This window comes from Somniosus microcephalus, chromosome 7 (assembly GCF_052327205.1).
Source record: "Somniosus microcephalus isolate GS21.2 chromosome 7, FLI_Smic_1.0, whole genome shotgun sequence".
In the NCBI taxonomy this organism is placed as follows: Eukaryota; Metazoa; Chordata; class Chondrichthyes; order Squaliformes; family Somniosidae; genus Somniosus; species Somniosus microcephalus.
This window is the reverse complement of record NC_140993.1, coordinates 279,235,295-279,258,575: the sequence shown is the minus strand read 5'-3', so window position 1 is coordinate 279,258,575 and position 23,281 is coordinate 279,235,295. Positions and strand designations below refer to the sequence as shown.

The following is a 23,281-nucleotide window of genomic DNA, read 5'->3' as shown; positions in this document are numbered from 1 at the left end:
CACACTGTCGCACAAAGTCAAGATCTACTCCATCGAGTGAGGAATGAGCTGATAGACATTCAGTAGGGAAGTTTTCATTAGAAACATTTGATGAAATTTGCTACCTTTAAGCACAGCAACGATTACAAGGACTGAATGACAATTGATCATCAAACCTATTGAATACTGAATGTCTTTTAGTGATGGAAATAGTCATAAAGGCTGGCTACAGTGCTTGTCCAATGCACTATATCACTCAGTTGTAAGGTCCAGCCTCATGGCCCAAATTGTCCACCTTTTGAATCCTCATTCTGCACTGTGCCAACAGGAGGAGGTGTTGAATAGAGTTTGAGCAGGAGGCAGGGAAAAGCCACAGGCTGATTCCGTATAACCGCTAGTGGCTATTTCAAGAGTACAGTTTGCAAAGGCCTAGGAGATGCCTATTTGCCCTTTTGACTGGAGAATCATCATCTACGTGAAAAGATACATTATTTTTACTAATGATTTAAGCTCAATTTATTGAAATGCAGAGCAGGTCCATGTTCCCTAAGGGTGCAGTTGTCCTGATGAACATTCAACCCTGAACCAACACCTTCAAAACAGGTTAACTGGTCATTTAGTTCATTGTTGTTTGTGGGACTTTGCTGTGTATAAATTGGCTCTTACAAATCAAGAGTAACGGTACTTCAAAAGCAATTCATTGGCTGCGAAGTGCTCTGGAATGCCCGTAGAGTGTAAAAGGTGCTATCAATGCAAGTTTGTTTTTTATTAGTGTAGGAAACCACAGTTCCAAATCACCTGGTAAATAATCTGTCCAATGGCCATTTTGCCTCTCCACTCTGTTCTTCTGGGCCATATATAGACCCAACAACAACAACTTGCATTTGGAATTCTCTACCACAGAAGGTTGTGGAGGCCAAGTCACTGAATATATTTAAGAAGGAGATAGATAGATTTCTAGACACAAAAGGCATCAAGGGGTATGGGGAGAGAGTGGGAATTTGGTATTGAGATAGAGGATCAGCCATGATCATATTGAATGGCGGAGCAGACTCGAAGGGCCGAATGGCCTACTCCTCCTATTTTTCTATGTTTCTATTTAGTGACGTTAACATAAAAAGAGATATCAGAGCGCGTCACAGAGGCGTATTCAGACAAAAATGGACACTGAGCCAAGAAAGGAGATGTTAAGAAGAGTGACCAAATGCTTGGTATGTTTTAAGGATGATCTTAAAGGAGAAGAGGGTGGTGAAGAGCTGGAGGAGTTTAGGGATGGAATTCCAGAGTGTATGAGGGAGATTTGGGCAGTGTGTGTGAGGGCGACAGAGATAGACATTGTATGTATGAGAGATCGGAAGGATGTGTCTGAGAGATGAACAGAATGGGCTTCATTTTGCTGGCGCTCAGAGGGCGGGTTTGGAGGCGGGTCCGCTGTCAAAATAGCAAAGATTGACGGTGGGTAAGTAACCCGCTGTCAACCCGCCTCCACGCAAGTCTCCCAGCTGTCGGGCCTGTCAGTGGAGAACTGACCCGACACCAAGTGGCGGGGAGACTATTGAGCTCATTAAATGGCTTGTTAAGAGCTAATTTAATGATATTTTGAGGCTTCCTTCCAATTTTACGTGCTTCCCCACGGGTTACCCGCTGCTCGGGGAACACGTCAGCTCAACCTGGCGTGAGTTGAGACTGCTCTGATGTATCTGATAAGCTGACAGCTGCGGATGTGGTGTGAAGAATGCCATGTTGCAGATGGTCAGTTTCAGAGCACAGAAACTGTTGGATACTGCATTTGTAATACATAGAGATTTCTTTAGCTTGCATGTGTTTAGAACCAATGTATGTCCAGTGCCACCTCATTGGAACAACCTCTCTCACCATTGACAGATCACTTCTGTCATCTCACCTGCCGCTGACATCTATTGCAGCCCTAGAAACTGTCTCACCTTGCTCCTCTGATTCCTTCCACGCTCAGCCCCAACACCAACATCACCAGGCACACCAGCTGGACCAACAACACTTCTCCGCCATCACCTGATGCTGCACAGGACACAGGGCATCAGCCCCCAACATTGCTGCCCGGGAGGCCAGCGATGGCATTACCATGGCCAGATTTACTTCACTTGACACTGTAAACCCTGGCTGCTACATGATGTGCCAGGTTGACACCAGCCCACACCAGCACTGTAAAGCATCCCTTTAATGTCCAAGACATTCCACGCACACTCATCAATATAGCAGGGGGAGAGGGGGGGAGAAAGTTATGCCTCAACATTCACTGGAACTCAGTAAGACACTTCTCAAGGTGCACACAGATCTGTCCAATAAGGGGCAGTGTTGAAAATATAGATTTCACTCTATGACAACACGTTACCAGAAACTCCACATGAACATTGGCTAAACCTCTCACGTGTCTACCCTTGTGTGTTGTTAGTTAGTATGCTTGCAGTAGGATGAGTGTGAGGGGTGGCTAATGAGATAGGGAACTGATAATGTAGATAGAGAGGGATGGGTGGAGGTGCAAAATAAGTTGGTGTGAGTAAGGATGTGCAGGAGAAGGGTATGGAAGGCAGAGTGAGGGGGATGTAATGAGTGGCGCAGCAGGATGAGGTTGAGTGTGGCTTTGCAGTAACGTTTTGTGATCCACTGAGATCATTGAAAGGTTGGTGCCACTGCAGCCAGGAACCCCTGATGACATCGCTGCTTTTGCCCTCCTGTGCAATGTACAACCAGGCTGCATTGCTGTCCTGGGGAGGTCTCTTCTTCCCTTGTAAGGGAAGAGAATGTCCCTGCATGCTGTGATGGGAGAGCCTGGGTGCAACCCTGCATCTTTGTGTGGTGCTTGTCAGTGTTTGCAGCACCTCAATGCTGTCAAACACTGACAGAACAACTGTCAAACTCAATGTGGCCGTGGTCCCTTTAAGGAAACGGGCTGATGACGCATCATCAAATGATGTCATCAGACCCACTTCCTGTTAATTGGCCGGGAAGCTCGCAGGGCGGGCTTAACAAGGCCAATCAAGGGAAAATCCCATTGACAGAGCGGCTGCAGCCGGGAGCGAATCAGCCGGCAAACATCTATCCCGACACCGCTGAGAAAATCCAACCCAATGTGTGAGAGTGAGGGAGGGAGAAATGTAAAGTAAGATATCCCCCCCCCGCCCCAGGGTGCCTTTGTGCCTCCCGTTAGCTCCCCTGGGGATATTGGGGGCGCTAACGGGGCGCAAATGGCTTTGTGACCGGGCGCGGCACTGACATCAACTCCTGCCATATTCAGCGGGAGTTTTGCAGCAGCGCTACAGCGTTGTGCCCCGTTCCCCTTCGGCTGGAGATCGTGCCGTCATCGCCGTGCGCATCGCCCCGGTAGCGCCCTGGACCCGAAATTGACTTCCGCCCCCTGCAGCAGCGCCGGTCGAAAACACCGACAGCTGCAGGAGGCGTGCATCAGGCGGCCGGCCGCTTCGGGGGTGATGATTAAAGGCGAGGTGGCCGAGGTAAGTGGAAAAAAAACTTACCTTTCTTGTTCCAGTTTTATTTCGCGGGTTCCTGCCCGCGATCAATTAGCCCGACACTCTGCTTGAGAGCCGGGCTGATCGCGCGGGGGTGGCGGCTGCCTTGGTGGTCCAGGCAGATACTTTTTCGATTGCAGAGCCTGCAGCGATGGCCCTTCCCTTTAAGGAAGGGAAGGAGCCTTTGAACGCGGCAGTGCTGCACGGCCCAGTGTGCAGCGCTGCTGAAGTCTCCTCCCCGCCTGCTTCCAATTACGCTCCAAGAAGGAAGTGGAGTGCTTGATTTAGCATTCCACTTCCTTTCTGGAGCGCAAAACGGCGAATTTTTCAAAAGTTTGAAATCATTAGCGCCTGGCGCTAGCTTTTCAAACTTTTAAAAATTAACGCCCCAGATGGGGTGATAGTGAATTTCTCCCCCTTTGTCTATTCTAGTTAAACTATTTTATACTAGCTGGAGTGCCCGGCGGTGCCGAGGGTTTTTTGAGGGAATGTTGTTGTTGGAAGAGAGAGAGAGAGAGAGAGAGAGAGAGACTGGGGGGAGGAAGAGAGAGAGACTGCTGGATTTAGTTTGGGATTAGCCTGGAGAGAGAAGGGGGGAAGGAGCGCCTCAGGCCTGGCCCGATCGACCCCTGCGAAGGAAGGAAGGAAGGAAGAAAGGAAGAAGGCGAGCTCTCTCTCTCTCTGTCCCACCCCCTCACTCTTTTCCTCCCTCACCCTCTCTCTGTCCCTGCCCCTGTCTCTCCCTGCTTTACTCTCTCTCCCTCCCTCCCCTCTCCTCTCCCTCCCTGCCCCTCTCCTCTCCCTCCCTGCCCCTCTCCTCCCCCTCCCTCCCCCTCTCCTCTCCCTCTCCTCTCCCTCCCCCTCTCCTCCCCCTCTCCCTCTCTCCTCTCCCCCTTCCCCTCTCCCTCCCTCTCCTCTCCCTCCCTCCCCCCCTCCTCCTCCCTCCACCTCCGCGGATCAGCGCCTCAGGGCCGGCCGGTGCGCGGCCTAGCGTGTGAGGCCCGGCCGGACTCACCTTAGCTCTCTCCCTCCCTCCCCCTCTCCCCTCCCTCCCTCCCCCTCCGCGGATCAGCACCTCAGGGCCGGCTGGTGTGCGGCCTAGCGCGTGAGGCCCGGCCGGACTCAGCTTAGCTCAGGTCGCGCTGCGGGCCGACGTTGACGCGCGCGCTGACTCCCGCCCCGCCAGCCTTTACTAAGATGGCGGCGATGGCTACACTCGGCTCAGTCCCGTGCCACCGGCCTTTACCAAGATGGTGGCAATCGCGGGGCAGGACGGGCGGTGCCTAGCTCGGGCGTGGCTGGCTAGGAGAGGCCGAGGCTTCGAGGCCTGCAGGTGGGGTAAGCCTCCAAGGTTGCGGCGCCCGGCGGAGGTAGCGAGTCAAGAGGAAAAAAAGAGGGTGAAAGGTAGGAAAATTAATCAGCTTAGAAAAAATATTTACAAATTAATTTACTTTTTTTAAAAACAATTTCCCCTCCACACACACAGAAAGTGGGAAAAATAAACACACAGAAAGTGGGAAAAATAAATCGTTAGGAATCAAGATGGCGGCCACTCACCTCAGCTCAGAAGGATTAGGCCCGCCCACACACGCAATGAAACGCCCCCCGTGACGCACCGATTGGTCAACCATCAGGTTAATCCCCTGTACGATTGGTCAACCATCACGTCACTCAACGCTAATGAGCGGAATGTTGCCGTTTTCTGAACCTTTTTTGTATACTGTCTGAACAATTTTTGTCTGACCAAAAAGTAACTACGTCTATTAGACTCCCCTAATGATAAGCTTTCTTTTGATATACCATATGTGTAGGTATGCTCTAACTTTTGATTGTGACTGAACTGTAGGAAGCTGCAACATTAAATAAATTTAAAATGGAGATTGACATTTTCCTAGCAGATAAGGGAATTAGGGGTTACGGGGAGAGGGCAGGGAAGTGGACGTGAGTCTAGATTCAGATCAGCCATGATCCTATTGAATGGCGGAGCAAGCCCGAGGGGCCGTATGGCCTACTCCTGCTCCTATTTCTTATGTTCTTATGTTCAATCATCACGTCACAGGATTGGTCAACCTTCACGTCACTCAATGCTAATGAGTGGAATTTTGAAGGTTTTTGAAGGTTTTTTTGTATACTGCCTGAACAATTTTTGTCTGAGCAAAAAGTAAATATGCTTATGAGGTTTCGATAATCATAAGCTTTCTTTTGATATAACACGTGTAGGTACGCTCTATAACTTTTGATTGTATAGCCGGACAGACAGAAAGACAGACAGACAGACAGAGACAGACAGACAGACAGACAGAGACAGACAGACAGAGACAGACAGACAGACAGAGACAGACAGACAGACAGACAGAGACAGACAGACAGACCGTTTTATATATATAGATAGATGAAGAAGTGTTCCTTTACACAGAAGCACTGATTTCCTGCAGGGATGTAGGATTAAGGGTCCAATGCAACATCTCCATTCCACATTACCTTTTCAGTTTCTGGCAAACATTTTTTTTAGCTAATACTCTGGAGACCAATCCTATCGACATTAATAATATGGAGCTGTGATGCTGAATAGAGACCACATGCCCTCCATCAATCTAATGTGCACGCTTCTCTGAAACAGCTGAATGCAGGCATTCATGGAGGAACCCATAAATAGGTTAATGTGGTAATAAATTGGCCTAGAAAATAAGTGCCTGGAATTCATGTCGGAGTACAGTACATGTACATTATGTTTTCTAACTCAAAATTCAGTCAATAAATGGCGATGGAACAGTTTTGTTCCTGAAAATTGTGGCAAAATGTATAGTTGGAGAGTCTGCTAAGAATGATCGCCTTCAAAGCAATATATATGAACAAATGTATTTTTATTTTGATGCAGGACACTACTGTAGTTTAGCTACCATCGATTATTAGTGATTAACTACAAGTTTGACCTTTTAGAGGGTTTTACTTAAATGATATGACAGCCTTAGGCCTGTGAGATGTCAACCAGTCTCTGTAGAGATTTTTCCACAATCCTGTGCTCCCAGTGGGGAGATTTACTTGCGGATAGAGAATCAAGGCTACAGTGCTGTAGCCCTGTCTCCCTGCGATCATACAATCATAAAATTTTACAGAAGGGGGCCATATATTCGCAGAGTCGCTCTGTATAATAATAGCCATGAATTACAAGTAATTTATACGAACACAATTCGTAGTTTGTTTTAAAACATTGACATACAGTGGTAACTAAACCTACATTTATTATTTCTTTTTCTAGGTTATACATAATGACCTCATTTTAGAAATGGACCATCCAACTGCAGGAAGCATTGCTGTTCCAGGTAGGTTAAAGGTCCTTTCTGTTTGCCAAAGTGCAACCAAGCATCCTTGCTGCTGTGCTTGTTCCTAGTTTGCTCGGGCAACCTACAGTACGTGGCAAGAAAAAGGAGAACGAGCAAATGTTGCGGTGTTTATTGTACAAGCCAAGATCTTCTGAAAATGATAGAACCACCAATAATTTCAGAGCATAGTATTGCTTTCTTCTTTGAGAATTTTCTGACCTGTATACAATCGTGTGCGGGCTTCTTACACTTCTCCACTGAAAGCTCATGCCAATGGTGTTGCCGTTGGACCAGAAATTTTGGAGTCTATATCCAACTGGAAGATAGCTTTCATGACAAGACTTGTGACAGTCCGGCAGCTAGCTCACTGCAAGACTGTCACAGCCGAGTGTGACCCATTCACCATCCATGTACAAAGGCCCACGTGGACTCTTCCAAAAAAAAGGGTCACTAGACAGTGATCTGGTTGATAGTCCTCTCTTTGGGGATACTGAGGACAGCATTAAAGACCTCCATCATTGCTGGGGTTATCACCCTCATGGAGAGATGTTAATCCAAGGTGTTCTCTGTCTATCCAGGTGGACAAAAATCCCAAACTGTAACAAAGAGCAGAGTGCTACTCACACACCCCAAAAACAAACTCATCCAAGGCCCTCATTTATATATTGGGCTAACCTGATTAAATAACTTCAGTATATGCCCCGCTCCAGGATTGAGCACATAAACTAAGATGACGGGCTCGATTTTAATGGCCCTGAGGAGGCGGGTCAGTTGGGAAAATCTAGAAAAATGGCTTCAGACACCCAACCCGCCTCCACCCGATTTTCCTGAGTGTCTGTTTAGCAACTCCCAAAGTGACCTGTCTCCAACCGGCGGGACAGGTAGTTAAGGCAGTTAACAGCCTGTTAACTGCCTTGCTAATCCTATTTTCATAGTGGTTTCCCATTTTCCTGCTTCTGGCTCCTGTTTCCCAACTAGTCAGAAACAGGCCAGGTTCAAGGAGACGAGTTGCTGGAGGACATGATTTGTATGCATTGGTGGAGCACTTTAAAAACGCCCCGAAACCTGGCTGACATTCAAATGCAACAACTTTGCTGTTGTAGGTATGGGATAACATTTTGCACATCTACTGAGCTCCTGACTGTTCAAGCTGACACCCATCTGCAGTGTGTCATGAATGGAATTATTTCAGGCCACTTCAATTGTGCACTTGCAAGATTGTTGCCTCAAATGAAATCTATAGCAAGGGGATGGGAAACATTTATGCCCTTTCATCCTGGTCCTCATAATCGGAGGAGTAGCAGCCACGTGGCTCAGCGCAGATCTTCCTGGGACGAGGAGGGCGAGGGGAGCCTTGCATGCCCTGTTGTGACCAATGCAGCATCCCTCCAGTTCACTGCTGCCCATCAAGCAGGATATGCACACTGCCCTGCCACACTACCATAAGCTTACTCTTTGACCATAGGTGGCCACCATATGGCTCTGTAATTGCAGGCGACACTTGTCCAACGCCATACTTCATCTCTGCTAGACCCTCATATTTCCTATCACTTTTACCATCAGCATTACAAAAGTAAGTCGCCCTGAGCCCTCAATGCGCTTTTGCCATTTCCCAGAACACATAGGCCACACAATCAACTGTTTGACATAATTTAACTTTAACACATGACAAAATATAGCAGCAACAGTCAGAAAAAAAAGGAAACATCACCCAAGTGACTCCCCTTGTGGCTATAGGTGCTTAATCTTTCTCTTACGCGTGCTTCTACGTGCTGCTTCCCCTTTGGTTTCAGCAGATGTAGAGGCACCTTGCTGACTAGGATGCTGCGCCTACTTAGGCGCCACGGGCGGGCGTCCTCTGGGTCTGGGAGCATGAGAGGGTTCTTCAACAGTCTGCTCTTCCTGCGGCTGTGCAGGGGCTGAAACGGCCATCTCAGTTGTCTCTGCAAAATGGGTCTCTGACCGAGGGCTCCGCAGTGGCATGGTCGTGTGAGCGCTTTAAGAGGAGCCCACACTTCCTTCTGTCCTGCCAACAACATCCCTCTCATGGGTCAGCCACACCTCAGTGCTGGCAAGTGGCAGGAGAGCACCTTGCTGCACTTCAAGGGGGACCATGAGGACCCATATCTGCGCTTGCAGTCCTCCTCAGAAGGACATCCATGAGGCTGTGGTCTCTCTGCTCAACAGCTGCCCATCGCTCCTCCAGACATGTCATTCTATTCTGAACATTCACCATGTTTTCCTGACTCTGGCGACTTATTTCCTCCATGGCCGTAGCCATCCCTTCCACTGAGGTTGCCATCCTATCCACGGAGGTTGCCATCCTATCCATGGTGGTGCGTTCATGCGCCATTACCTCCATCACGGCATTGCTAATGTTAGAGATGGACTCCTCCATTCTATCCACACTTGCACTAACCCTGGAGGCAAACCCTTCCAGAGACTCCTGCACTTGTTCCTGTATTTCCCGAACCGCTCTTTTTCTGGATGGCCCCAGAGGCACAGCGTCTGCATGCAGCTCAGCAGAGCTAGCAGATTGCTGCGACCTCTGCCGAGGACTCTCTACTGCTGTTGCTGTGTCCACCATCTGCTGATGCTCTCTAATGCCCTGTGATAGACCAGGTGGCAACATTACTCTAACTCGCGAGGGCCCCACCGAGGTGTGCGTTGCTACATTGGTGCTGGGTGCACTGAGTCCTGGTGACGCTGGTCCCTCAGAGGCTTCAGGTTCCTCTGAGGAGATATCTGGGTCTTCGTCCTGGATCGTGGGGAGGGGGGTGCTCGATGGTCCTGTGGGAGAATAAAGGCTTGAATTAGACATCTGGGGGGAAAAATTCAGTTGGTTTGCGCCTCCCGTTAGCGCAACTAGCGCCCGGGCGCGGCGATGTTTGCGCCGCTTGCGAAACTGACCAGACATTTTGCGGCAGCGCTGAACACTACCTCCATGATCTCCTGCACCCGCAGATCGTGACGTCAGTCGAGCGTGCAATGCCCCGGTAGCGCCCCGGACTGGATATTGAGTGGTGCCTCCGCCTTACCGCCTGCCGCTAGCAACGACAGGTTGGGGGGAGCATTTTGCAGTCGGGAAGGTCCTGGGGGAGCGCTATTTAATGGCGACCACTTCCTGCCTTTTTTTGTCGGTGACATTTTTGCACCATGCATTCTGAGAGAGAGAGAGACTTCTGGAGAGATTCAATGCTGTGTGAAGGAGTTTTGGGTACTGAGCAGCACTTTGCAGGTTCATTTTGATTTGACCTTCCTTGCATCGATTTAGAAGAGACTGTGGGGGCTGCACTCTGAGCTCTTTCCCTGGGTCTCTCCATTGTTCTTTCCAGCAGATTTGATGTACAGGTCTCTCCAGGCCGAGATTCAAGGCTGCAATGAGCAGGGTGTGGATGGAGAGCAAGATCGACCCTCCCCTTCAAGAACTGGCCGGCGCCAGTGTGTCTGTGTTCCATTGCTGACTGACATCACATGAGCTTCTCCAGTGCTCTGAGGTAGCGCCTCGCTCCTCGGCGTTACCGCCTTGAGAGGTGTGTAGCACCTGATTTAGCGCTCCAATCACCTCCAGGGGCGATAGAAGCCAAGTTTGGAGTCGGAGGCGATAATTAGCGCCAGGCGCTAAGCTTTGCACCCGGCCGATAATTGCGCCCCGAACGGGGCGATACCGAATTCCCCCCCCCCTGATATTGATGTTGTGGTGTATGTAACCGTTCCACCTTTAAGAGAACTATTTTAAGAGTTGCACTACTTTATCTTGGCTGCTGTATACTGTAATACCGGTGGTGACCACACCGGTATATAAGTGCTGTGTAATGATTTATTGGGCAGTTCAGCCCGGACCTTCGACTAGTAAAGACCTGTTAAAAGTTACTCTTGTGGTCTGTGTAGTAATTCTCATTATAACACACAGACTTAACAGTGGCGACGAGTACGATCTTACCCTGCGGCAGAGATACATCCAAGGCAGTTGACGGGCGTTGAGAGGAGGCATCCACCCTCATCATCTTGCTGAGAAAAGACGCAGGTCTGAAGAGCAAAGGAAGAATCCTGACACGAAGTCTTCCATCAGCAACAGGCAGTGATCATCCCTTCTATCACGGTGGTGGGTAAGCCGATCTGTGAAGTAGGGGAGGGAAAAACGGAGGATATAAGGGCGGAGAACTCGACCACGGCCAGGGAAAAGAGCCGGACAGAAGTCGGGGCCAGAGGCGCTGAGACTGGGGCAGCGGAAGGCACGGGAGCCGTGGTGAATGCAAACGCAGCCGGTGTAAAAGACCAGGCTGCAAGCGGGCTGGGAGACGCAACAGCGTCGAGAGAGAGCTCGACCGCGACCGGTGAAAAAGGCCGGGCAGCTACCGAGGCCGCGAGGTGCAGTGACCGGGTCAGCGTAAGGCGCGGGAGAAAATTTTTAAAAAACCGCGGAGAACTCAGCCGCAGCCGGGGGAAAGGACCGGACTGCAAAAGGGGCTGGGAGGCACGATTTGAAAACCGCTGGGGAGGGCGAACGCAGCAATACGGCAATCGCCATTACAGCCAGCGGGGGAGAAAGGCAAACGCGGGAAGCCGCCATTTTCGTAGGCAGGGGAAGAAGACAAGCGCGGGAAACCGCCATTTTGAAAAAAAAATAAAAGAAAAATTTCTTTTTGTTTCTCAAGAAGATTGCGAGGATGCCTAAGCGTGGTAACATCAACGATTTCGATCCCGATGTTGAAGATTGGGCCACGTATGTAGAACGCATAGAGATATATTGTAAGGCAAATAAAATATCAGATGAAGATAAAGCACTAACCTTACTAAACTCAATGGGTGCGAAGACATACGGGCTATTGAAGCATCTTCTATCACCAGCTAAACCGGCGGATCAGACTTTCGCTAAAATTGTTGCTGTCCTGGAAAATCATTTGAACCCCACACCGCTGATGTTAGCGGAACGATTTAAATTTTATGCGAGAACGCAACTGAAAGAGGAAAGCAACGCGGAGTATTTAATTGAACTGCGTAAGCTAGCGAAATACTGTCAGTTTGGGGAAAGTCTGACAGAGGCACTGAGAGACAAATTCGTGTGTGGATTGTCGAAAGAAGGAACACAAAAGCGACTGCTTGAAGAGAATGATCTTACACTTGATAAGGCTGTCACTATTGCAGCATCGCACGAAGCCGCAGCGAGAGGCACTGCGGAAATGCAGCTGAAGGCAGCAGTACTCAGCGTAGATCAAATGGCTTTGGGTACAACGAAATGTTATCGTTGTGGAAAGACAACACACGATCAGAACCAATGCTGGTTTAAAAACCAGGAATGTAGAAAATGTGGAAAGCTTGGTCACATAGCTAAAGTATGCCGGTCAGGAAAGAAGACCAGCAACAAAAAGTCACCGCAGGAAAAGTGCAGAAAGGTACATAAGGTGGCTGAGAAGAGTTTGGATGAACAGAATTCGGATTCAGACTCCAACAGCAAGGAACTGGGTAGTCTGAGAATTCACAATGTGAGTAAGGAAGCTGACCTACAAACTGTCTGGGTCACACTGCAGATAGCAGGAGTCCAAGTGAAGATGGAATTGGACACCGGATCGGCGTTGACGGTCATGAATAAGCAAGATTACAAAAGGTTATTCACACATATTCCCCTACGGGATACGGAGATAGTATTGCAGACATACACGGGGCAAAGAGTGTATCCCATCGGAAAGATAAAAGTCAAGGTGATACACAAGGGCAAAGAACACCAAGGAATGGACTTATATGTACTACCTGAGGGAGGTCCACCACTTCTGGGACGGGAGTGGATCAGGAAAATAAATATGGACTGGCACTCCCTAAAAGCAATGACGGTAGATTCCGGAAAAAAAAATGTCAAACCTGAACGATTGTCCAGAATATTGGATGAGGCTAAAGAGGTGTTCCAACAGGGACTGGGAACACTAAGAGGAATTAAGGCAAAAATCAAGATTGCAGAACATGCAAATCCAAAATTTTTCAAAGCCAGACCGGTACCTTATGCGATACGACCTGCTGTGGAAGCTGAGCTGGAAGGGCTAGAACGTTCAGGAGTACTGTCTAAGGTGGACTGGAGTGAGTGGGCCACGCCCATTGTTCCCGTCATGAAGCGTTCATCGAGTAACAAGCCAGGGGAACCGGGGAAGGTCCGCATCTGTGGAGACTTCAAGATCACAGTTAATCCGGTGCTTCACACGGTGCAATATCCGCTTCCGCGGATTGAGGATATCTTTGCTTCATTGTCTGGCGGGAAACACTTCACCAAGATAGACCTGGCGCAAGCGTACTTACAGATGGAAGTTGAGGAAGAGTCGCGCCAGTATCTCACAATCAACACGCACAGAGGCTTGTATCGATATAATAGACTGGTTTTTGGAGTGGCTTCGGCTCCAGCAATTTGGCAGAGGGCCATGGAGCAGGTATTACAGGGAATTCCAAACACTCAATGTTACTTGGACGATATCCTGATTACAGGAGATGACGATGAGGAACACCTTGCAAATTTGAAGCTGGTGCTCACCAGATTGAAGGAATATGGACTTCGAGTTAATCGCCAGAAATGTGAGTTCTTTCAGAAACGGATCTCGTGCTGTGGTCATGTCATTGACCAGGAGGGGCTGCACAAGTCACCTGACAAGATCGAAGCTGTTGTGAAGGCTCCCGCTCCGGAAAATGTATCCCAGTTGAGGTCGTTCCTAGGGTTGATTAAGTATTACCATAAGTTTCTGCCAAATCTATCCACTGTGCTGCACCCGCTGAATGCTCTTTTGCAGAAAGAAGTACCATGGAAGTGGAGCGAGGACTGTAAGAGGGCCTTTCGCAAAAGCAAGGCATTGATCACCTCAGAGGAAGTGTTGGCTCATTTCAACCCAACGCTACCTATTCGTTTAGCTTGTGATGCTTCTCCTTATGGTATTGGAGCAGTACTCTCACACAAGTTGCCAAATGGCTTGGAAAGGCCAGTCGCATTTGCATCCCGATCATTGACCTCCGCTGAGCGCAACTATGCTCAGATAGATAGGGAGGCTCTCAGCCTGGTGTGGGGAGTAAAGAAGTTTAATCATTACCTGCAGGGCCAGAAGTTTACATTGCCGACAGACCACCAGCCGTTGGTATCCATATTCAACCCTAAAAAGGGCGTTTCCATTATGACAGCGCAAAGGCTACAGAGGTGGTCCCTTTTCCTAGGGGCACACCAATATGACATAGAATACAAAGGATCAAAACAGCATGGGAATGCTGACGGTTTATTGCGCCTACCGTTGCCAACGGTAGAAGAGGCGCCTACAGTGGACCCAGTGGAGATGTTCCACTCAACCATAGTGGAATGTCTACCAGTAACAAATTCTACCATCGAAAAGGAAACGAGAAACGACCCGACTCTCTCATGAGTCTACGATTTAACGGTGAAGGGATGGCCAGCACATGGCGAACCACTGTTGCCAGCATTCTCGCAAAGAAGAGAGCAGCTGTCAGTGTGCCGAGGAACTTTGATGTGTGGATCCAGAGTGGTGATTCCACCCAAACTCCAGCATAAAGTGCTAAAGGAGCTTCACGAGGGGCATCTGGGTGGAGTGAAAATGAAGAACCTAGCCAGAGCGTTTGTGTGGTGGCCAGGTATCGATGGAGACATCGAAGAAATGACCAAGAGCTGTCTAGGATGCCAGAAGGTCCAAAACGCCCCACCACAAGCCCCTCTACATCCATGGGAGTGGCCCTCATCTCCATGGCAAAGGGTACATATCGACTTTGCTGGTCCATTTATGGACTCAATGTTCTTAATCGCGGTGGATGCACACTCCAAGTGGCCGGAGGTAATAAAGATGTCCTCCACCACCACGGAAAAAACCATCACAGTATTAAGGACCATATTTGCCAGGAATGGGCTGCCGGAACAGATCTGTTCTGATAATGGACCGCAATTTGTGTCCGAAGAATTCAGGAAGTTCTTAAAAAACAATGGGGTAAAGCACTACACGTCCGCCCCATACCATCCCGCCACCAATGGATTAGCTGAAAGGTTTGTCCAGACCTTCAAGAAGGCCATAAAGGCCATGGGTAATGAAGACATCAATCTACAACATAAGGTAGATAACTTCTTGTTGGCGTACAGGAATGCAACACATGTGGTTACAAACCAAACTCCCGCCATGATGTTTTTCAATAGAAGTCTAAGATGCCGGCTGGATTTGATCAAGCCAAACATCAGAAGGGACGTAGAGAACCGGCAATTTCAAGGCATGAATGAAAGGCCAACTAGAACCTTCCAGATAGGTCAACAAGTTTTGGCCCGGGACTACCGTACCAAGAAATGGCAGCCTGGAACTATTTGCACACGACTAGGACCGCTGATGTATACCGTGGACATTGGTGAAAGCATAATAAGGCGCCATGTTGACCAGATCATAGAGTCATCCAAAAAGGGACAACCTACACCACAACTCTATACGCCTAATGATGAAGCAGAGATACCCATAGTATCTACCTCCGATCCGGTGATACTGGAATCAGATGAACCCGACACTGGCATTCAAGCCGAATCGACCTTGCCAAAAGAACCTACTACACCACCGAAAACTACTACACCACCGAGGCGTTATCCGGACCGAGTCAGGAAGCCTCCAGAGAGACTGAATCTGTGAACTGTTTTTACATGAAGTTGTGTATATATGTTATTATGTTATGTTAATGGGGAATATATACTGTTAAGCTAAAAAGGGAGGATTGTGGTGTATGTAACCGTTCCACCTTTAAGAGAACTATTTTAAGAGTTGCACTACTTTATCTTGGCTGCTGTATACTGTAATACCGGTGGTGACCACACCGGTATATAAGTGCTGTGTAATGATTTATTGGGCAGTTCAGCCCGGACCTTCGACTAGTAAAGACCTGTTAAAAGTTACTCTTGTGGTCTGTGTAGTAATTCTCATTATAACACACAGACTTAACAGATGTGGCAGACACAGCCTTTTGAGCAGATGATACAAAGTGATTCTCTATGAACATCATATGCCATTGCAGTCTATTATGTCACCAGCTTCCTCTAGTGTGCCCGTCTCTCCATCTCCCACTTCCAGGTCCTCGCCACCTCCAACAATCTCGTTTGCTGCCTCCTCAGCACTGGTCAGTGTTGCAAGGGAAGCTGTTCCTCCTCCAGTCATTGCTCTCTCCCTCTTATTGTGGGCTGTCTTTTCCTGCAAGGAGGGACACAAGTGGTGTTTCAGCCACAGTGATGGAGTGAGTGTGATTAATCCCTACCACAGAAGCTTTGAAGGAGACGAAGATGGGGTGAGGTGCCAAGAGGAAGGTAGCTCCCTGTGTGTTGTTAGTTGTTGTCACTGCGTAACAGTGAGAGTGAGTCTAAGGGTGATGTGCCAAATAACTGCCTGAATCCATGAAGTTAAAACTTAAAACTAAAGGCTTTTATTAAGTAAGAATCATGGCATCAAGTTAACACAGGGCAACCATCATTCATCACTGACCCAGCCCTTATGAGTAAAACCCAGCTCTTATAAATAAGACTCACACCAATCAGGAGGGTCCATAAAGGCGGAGCTAGGGAGGAACATTAGTGGTTACAACTGTAAAACATTCCAGACATTAACAAGTAGAACAACAGACAATCCAGAACAGAGTTGTTTCATCACATTCACCCCCTGCTATAGATTCAGTCTGTCAGGAGGTCTAATAGTCCTCTGGGAACGATGTAACTCTTGCCGAGGCTCCTCCCGGAGTACCAACTCCTGTTCATCCGAATTCCCAGAATCATCAGTGTTTTCCACACTGAGGGTTTGTGTCTCTGAAGGTCCAATACCACGATTGAAAACTCCACTCAGAGTCAAACTCTGAGCTCCAGCAGGTGCAAGATCTTTAATAGAGACCGTATCCTCTCGCCCATCCGGATATTGAATGTACGCACACTGGGGATTAGCATGAAGGAGTTGTACTTCCTCCACCAGTGGATCAGTCTTGTGGCCTCTCACATGTCTGTGCAACAGCACAGGGCCCGTGGTCATCAACCATGTGGGTAACGATACTCCATTAGTAGCTTTTCTTGGAAAGCTAAACATCCTTTCATGAGGGGTAGCATTCGTCGCTGTACACAAAAGAGACCTTATGGAATGCAGCACGTCTGGCAGGACATCCTGCCAGCGAGAGGTCGGCAGGCCTCGCGACTTCAGGAGACAATACGATAGCCTTCCACACTGTCGCATTTTCTTTCTCGACCTGCCCATTACCACGAGGGTCATAGCTGGTAGTTCTACTCGTTGCAATCCCTTTCGATAGCAAAAACTGTCGCAATTCTTCGCTCATAAAGGAAGAACCCCTATCACTATGTATATAGTTAGGCATGCCAAACAAAGAAAACAGTTGGCAGAGGCATTTAATTACAGCAGCACTGGTCACATCCGGACAGGGGATAACAAAAGGGAACCGAGAATACTCGTCTATAATATTAAGAAAATAGACATTACGGTCGCTCGATGGAAGGGGACCTTGAAAATCGAGACTCAAACGCTCAAATGGTCGAGTTGCTTTAATAAGATGAGCTGGCTCGGACGGCTTATAGAAGTGGGGTTTGCATTCAGCACAAACACGACAGGTTCTGGTCATTGTCCGGACCTCCTCAATAGAGTAGGGTAGATTGTGGGACTTAATGAAGTGGTTCATTCTGGTAACCCCAGGGTGGCAGAGTGCATCGTGGAGACTTTGAAGCTTATCTATACCTAGACTAGCACATACTCCTCGTGACAAAGCATCCGATGACTCATTAAATACTCCAGGCCTGTACTGAATATCATAGTCATATGTTGACAGTTCTATTCGCCATCTTAAAATCTTATCATTTTTGATCTTGCCTCTCTGCTTAGTATTAAACATAAAGGCCACAGATCGTTGGTCAGTAATAAGCGTCAAACATCGGCCAGCGAGATAATGGGCTGGATTTTGCTACGGGGGCGGGTTGGAGGTGGGAAACCCACATTCGGGCTTGTTGTCCCGCCTCCATGGAGATGTGGCCAACCCACTGGATTTTCCTCTGATTGACCTTGTTGAGCCCGCCCTGTGGGCTCAGCAGGCCAATTAAGGGCCACCCGGCAACAGGTGACGTCAGAGATTGACATTTCATCTGTCAAAAGCTTTTGGCAGATGAAATATCAGTGTTTAACAGCTGTTTGAAGCTGTCAAGCACTGAAAAACTGCTAATTCAGCCTCAGTCCTTTCTCAGGATAACTTTAAAATCATTTTGCTGCAGAAACCAAGAAGCTGATTTTTTTTTTAAAATCGGAGCTTCTGTGGTTCTTGCAGCCGACTCCCGACACCGGAATGCAGGACTCCTGTAAAGGTAAGTAAAAGTAAGTTAAACTTATTTAAACACTTGCAAAACACTTACCTTTGCACTCCTGCACCCCTCACTCACCTGAACACTGGGCATCTCGACCCCTCCAAGACCTCAGACCCACGTCCCACCTCGAAAACTTTTCGTGGTTTGTAGCTGTCGGGAAGCCCACAAACCAGCAATAAAAATCGCGAATAGGCAAAAAACTACCTGTTAACAGGCAGTTTAATTGCCTTTAATCCCTTCCCGCCTCTGGGAGTCGGGTTCCAGCACTTGTCGGCAACCCGACTCCTATGAAATTGACATGGAGGCGGGTTGGAGGCGGGATGGGGTCGGGACCCCCGGATCTCTGATTTTTATCGCCCGCACGTCTCCAACCCGACTCCAGGGGCTTAGGAAAATCCAGCCCAATGTCTCCAATACCTGACTGCTTTGATAATCGCCTGCGCCTCCTTTTCCACTGAAGAATGTCGAACTTCTGGTCCTTGCAATGTACGAGAGAAGAAAGCTACCAGCTACCAACTTGGTTAAGAGTTGCTGCCAACGCAAAATCAGATGCATCACTTTCCACTTGAAAAGGGATCTTCTCATCCACGGCACATACCACTGCCTTCTCAATGTCCCGTTTGATATTACAGAAAGCCTCCTGAGCTTCCGCCGATAGCGGAAAAGACGTCGACTTAATAAGAGGTCGGACTTTATCTGAGTAACTAGCCACCCACTGGGCATAGTACGAAAAGAATCCCAGACACCTTCTTAAAGCTTTTACAGTGTGAGGTAAAGGTAATTCCTTAAGTGGGCGTAATCTTTCAGGGTCCGGCCCGATTACCCCATTCTCCACAACGCAACCAAGAATACATAAACGTGTAGTATTGAAGGTACACTTGTTTTCGTTGTAGGTCAGGTTTAACCTCTTTGCCGTCTCTAGGAACTTCGCGAGATTTTGATCATACTCCCGTTGGTCGCGCCCACAGATAGTAACATTGTCCAGGTACAGGAATGTTGCTTCCAACGCGTATTCATCCACCATACGATCCATCTCCCGTTGGAAGACGGATACCCCATTCGTCACGCCAAAGGGCACCCTAAGGAATTGGTACAGGCGCCCATTAGCTTCGAAGGCCGTATAAGGTCAGTCTTCTATTTTAATAGGGAGTTGATGGTAGGCAGACTTTAAATCAATGATGGAGAACACGTGGTACTGAGCTATCTGGTTCACCATCTCAGAAATACGAGGCAAAGGATAGGCGTCCAATTGGGTATACAAATTTATAGTCTGGCTATAATCGACCACAAGTCTTTTCTTTTCATTAGTTTTAGCCACCACCACCTGGGCACGCCACGGGTCCCATTGAAGCTTTTCCACTTCCTCTTTTATAAATGTTTTATCTTCTGAACTATACCGTCGACTCTTAGTCGCTATAGGTCTGCAATTAGGAGCAAGGTTCATGAACAAAGAAGGCGGACTTACTTTTAAAGCAGAAAGGCCGCAGACTGTGAGTGGAGGCTGAGACCCACCATACTTAAGGGTAACGCTCTCATGCTGACACTGGAAGTCCAAGCCTAAAATTAAGTTCACACACAACTGAGGTAATATAAGGAGTTTAAAGTCCTTATACTCCGTATCCTTAATGGTCAATGTGACTTTACAATATCTAGTTACCTCCGAAGTAAGGGACTTGGACGCCATCACAATTTCACTTTGAGTAGGATACATCTTCAATAAACAGGAGTTAACAAGGTTGGGATGTATAAAACTTTCAGTACTGCCACAGTCTATCAAACACCCACTAGGACGACCATTAATCTTAATGTCCATCATAGATTTCGACAAGGAACACGGTATGGTCTGGTCAACCGTAACCGAGGCTAGAGTAAAACGATAGGCAGCAGCAGAGAAGACATCGGGTACAGGATTACCCTTACACACTTTACTAAAATGACCCCGTTTCTTACATTTAAAACAAGTAGCCTCTCTGGCTGGGCATCTTTGCCTGGAGTGTTTAGATTGGCCACAAAAATAACACTTAGACCCATGGGGTACAGCCGCAACAGTAGGATTAAGTGGAGGCTCCATTGGCGTTATGGATGCCTCCATACTCGGAACACACGAGGCTGAGAGAGACGCATGGGCTGATGCATACACTTCTAAATTCTTCTAGGCTACATCTAACGATCGAGCCGTAACAATGACTGTTTTTAAAACTAACGAGTCATTCTCGAGGAGTCTCTGACTAATATAATTAGATCGGAGGCCAGATATAAAAGAATCGCAGATGGCTTCTTCCTGATACAATATGGCAGAAACAGCCTTGTGGTTGCAATCCTTAGCCAAAGCCTTAAGATCCTGCAGGAAATCATCCAGGGATTCCTCGGGTAATTGCCTGCGAGTAGACAAAAGATACCTGGCGTATACTTCATTAACCGACTTAAGGTACTGGGCCTTAAGAGCTGCAAGGGCCTCTTCATACGTAGTAATATCTTCAAATATAGAGTAAGTTTGATGACTTACCAAGTTGGTTAAAAGACCCAACTTGTTAACCGTCGGATCGATCGATGCGATGAAGTGTTCAAAACATCGAAGCCAATGCGTAAATTTCTTCGACGCATCTGCCGAATGGGGATCAATATCCAGACGCTCTGGTTTCAAAAATCGATCCATCTTCCAAAGTTGTTACTCAATAAAATTGATGTGCCAAATAACTGCCTGAATCCATGAAGTTAAAACTTAAAACTAAAGGCTTTTATTAAGTAAGAATCATGGCATCAAGTTAACACAGGGCAACCATCATTCATCACCGACCCAGCCCTTATGAGTAAAACCCAGCTCTTAAAAATAAGACTCACACCAATCAGGAGGGTCCATAAAGGCGGAGCTAGGGAGGAACATTAGTGGTTACACCTGTAAAACATTCCAGACATTAACAAGTACAACAACAGACAATCCAGAACACAGAGTTATTTCATCACAAAGGGGTGCATAGGCAGGATGCTGAAGTGATTCAGTGCAGAGACAGAGATGGATAGGAAAGGGTGCAAGGGAAGTAAGAGTAAGGTGGGATGTGAAGGAGCAGGCTTACAACGCAGAGTGCTGGTGATGAGAAGGGAAGGGAGGCAGATTGAAGGCAAGTGTGATGGGATACTCACTTTTGAGGTTCTCACAAGATCATTAAACCTTTTTCGGCACTGGATCCATGAGCGTGAACATATGGACCTTGCGCTCACCTCCTGAGCAATGCGCAGCCAGGCTGCCTTGGTCTGCTGAGGAGGCTTCCTCCAGCCATCAGGAGGGAAGAGAATCTCCCTGCACCCTCTGACAGCATCCACAAGAACATGGAGGGACTCTTCATTAAACCGAGGAGCTGCCTTGCCTCTGGAAGAAGTCATAGCGTTTAAATCAAGTGCAGGAATCCACAATAGAAAGGCTCAGGCTGGATGGCAGCTTTAAAAGCAGCTGCTATTATGACATCATCAGAGGCGGCCGGCCGGCCGACCCGATCCCACTCATTGGACCGGCCAGCGCGCCTCCTTCAAATTAACAAGCTCATTGAATCAAAATCGCAACTCTGCAGCTGATCCCGCCGACATGGCTCCGGAACCCGCCCACCATGCAACCCGACTCCAACCTGCCTCGGGAATTAAAATCGAGCCTGACATTTCAGTGCGGTTCTGAAGGAGTGCTGCACTATCAGAGGTGCCATCTTTCAGATGAGACATTAAACCAAGGCCCTGTCTGTCCTCTCAGATGGATGTCAAAGATCCCACAGCACAATTTGAAGAAGAGCATCGAGTTCTCCCGGTGTGTTGGCTGCAATTATCCCTCATCCAAAACCTCCAGAAGCAAGTTAACTGGTCATTCAGCTCATTGGTGATTCTGGGACTTTGCTGTGAGCAAATTAGTTGGTCATGGCCTACAGAACAGTGACTACACCTAATTAGTTAATTGGCTGTGAAATGCATACTCTTTATATACAGAATATATTAATTTAATATTGTTTTTGTTGTTGCTTGCTGAATGATAGCCTCTTTGTTGCATTGTGCTGAGATTTTCCATCTCACAGTGGCCTTTTTTTTCTCTGATGTAGCACTCGAAGATTTGCACGATTTATGTGCATCTTTTTGTTGTTCCTTTAATTGTCTCGTCCTTTCGAAGTTAATACAATCCATCATCCACTGTTTCCAGTGTGTGATTGTTGCTGATTCACTGCTGTTCTAAACCATTGTTGTTGGTTGCTAAACCTTAGGTAGTACATTAACGTCTGTAGCTACTCCACAAGAAAATCAGACTTCTAGAATGAATATCCAGAGTTTCCAACACACTCAGAGTGATCGATGCACAGAGCCATCCCACAGGACCAGCAGGGGTCAGAGCCTAGTACAGTTCTGTTAAACTAGTGATTTTAATCCAGCCACATTAAATAATGCTGTCAATCCAGTGATGTTTATGGGAGTTGTTAATCCAATGTTGCTAATAGTACTGTTATTCCAACCACATTAAGAAACGTTGTTAACTAGTGCTTTAACCCAGTCATGCTAATAAACACTGTTAACTGAGTGATGTTAAGTAGTGATGTTAACCAGCAATATTATTTCAGGCTTTAAATCCAGTGATATTAAGTACTGTAGTTAATCCAGTGATGTTAAGTAGTGACATTAAATTCATGTAGTTAATCCAACAATATTAATCTAGCTATATCAAGTAATACAATTAATCCAATGATGTTAAATAGTGCAGTAAATCCAACAATATTAATTCATGGTGTTTATCCAGTGATGTTTAATATTTCTGATCATCCAGCAGCGTTACATAGAGCAGTTACTCCAATGGTGGTAATTAGTATTGTTAATCCAGTGATATTAAATCATGCAGTTAATCCAGCAAAGTTACTTAGAGCCGTTCATCCAACAATATTCAATTGTGCTGTTATACAGTGATATTAAATAATGCTGTTAATCCAGCGATGTTAAGCAGTGCTGTTAATCCAGTGATATTAAATAATGCTGTTAATCCAGTGACATTAATTGATGCTGTTAATCCAGTGATATTAAATAATGCAGTTTATCCAGTGACATTAAATAACGCTGTTAATCCAGTGATATTAAATAATGCTGTTAATCCAGTGATACTAAATAGCGCT

At 47.4% G+C, this 23,281-nt stretch overlaps 1 protein-coding gene across 1 annotated transcript in view; it reads left to right on the top strand.

The window, feature by feature from the left end:
• sugct (succinyl-CoA:glutarate-CoA transferase) overlaps positions 1-23,281 on the top strand; it is a 996,627-nt gene that overhangs the window by 764,481 nt on the left and 208,865 nt on the right. Inside the window, exon 13 of the mRNA XM_085993900.1 lies at positions 6,745-6,808. Coding sequence (XP_085850026.1) covers positions 6,745-6,808 — 64 coding nt within the window. The remainder of the gene's footprint in view (positions 1-6,744; positions 6,809-23,281) is intronic.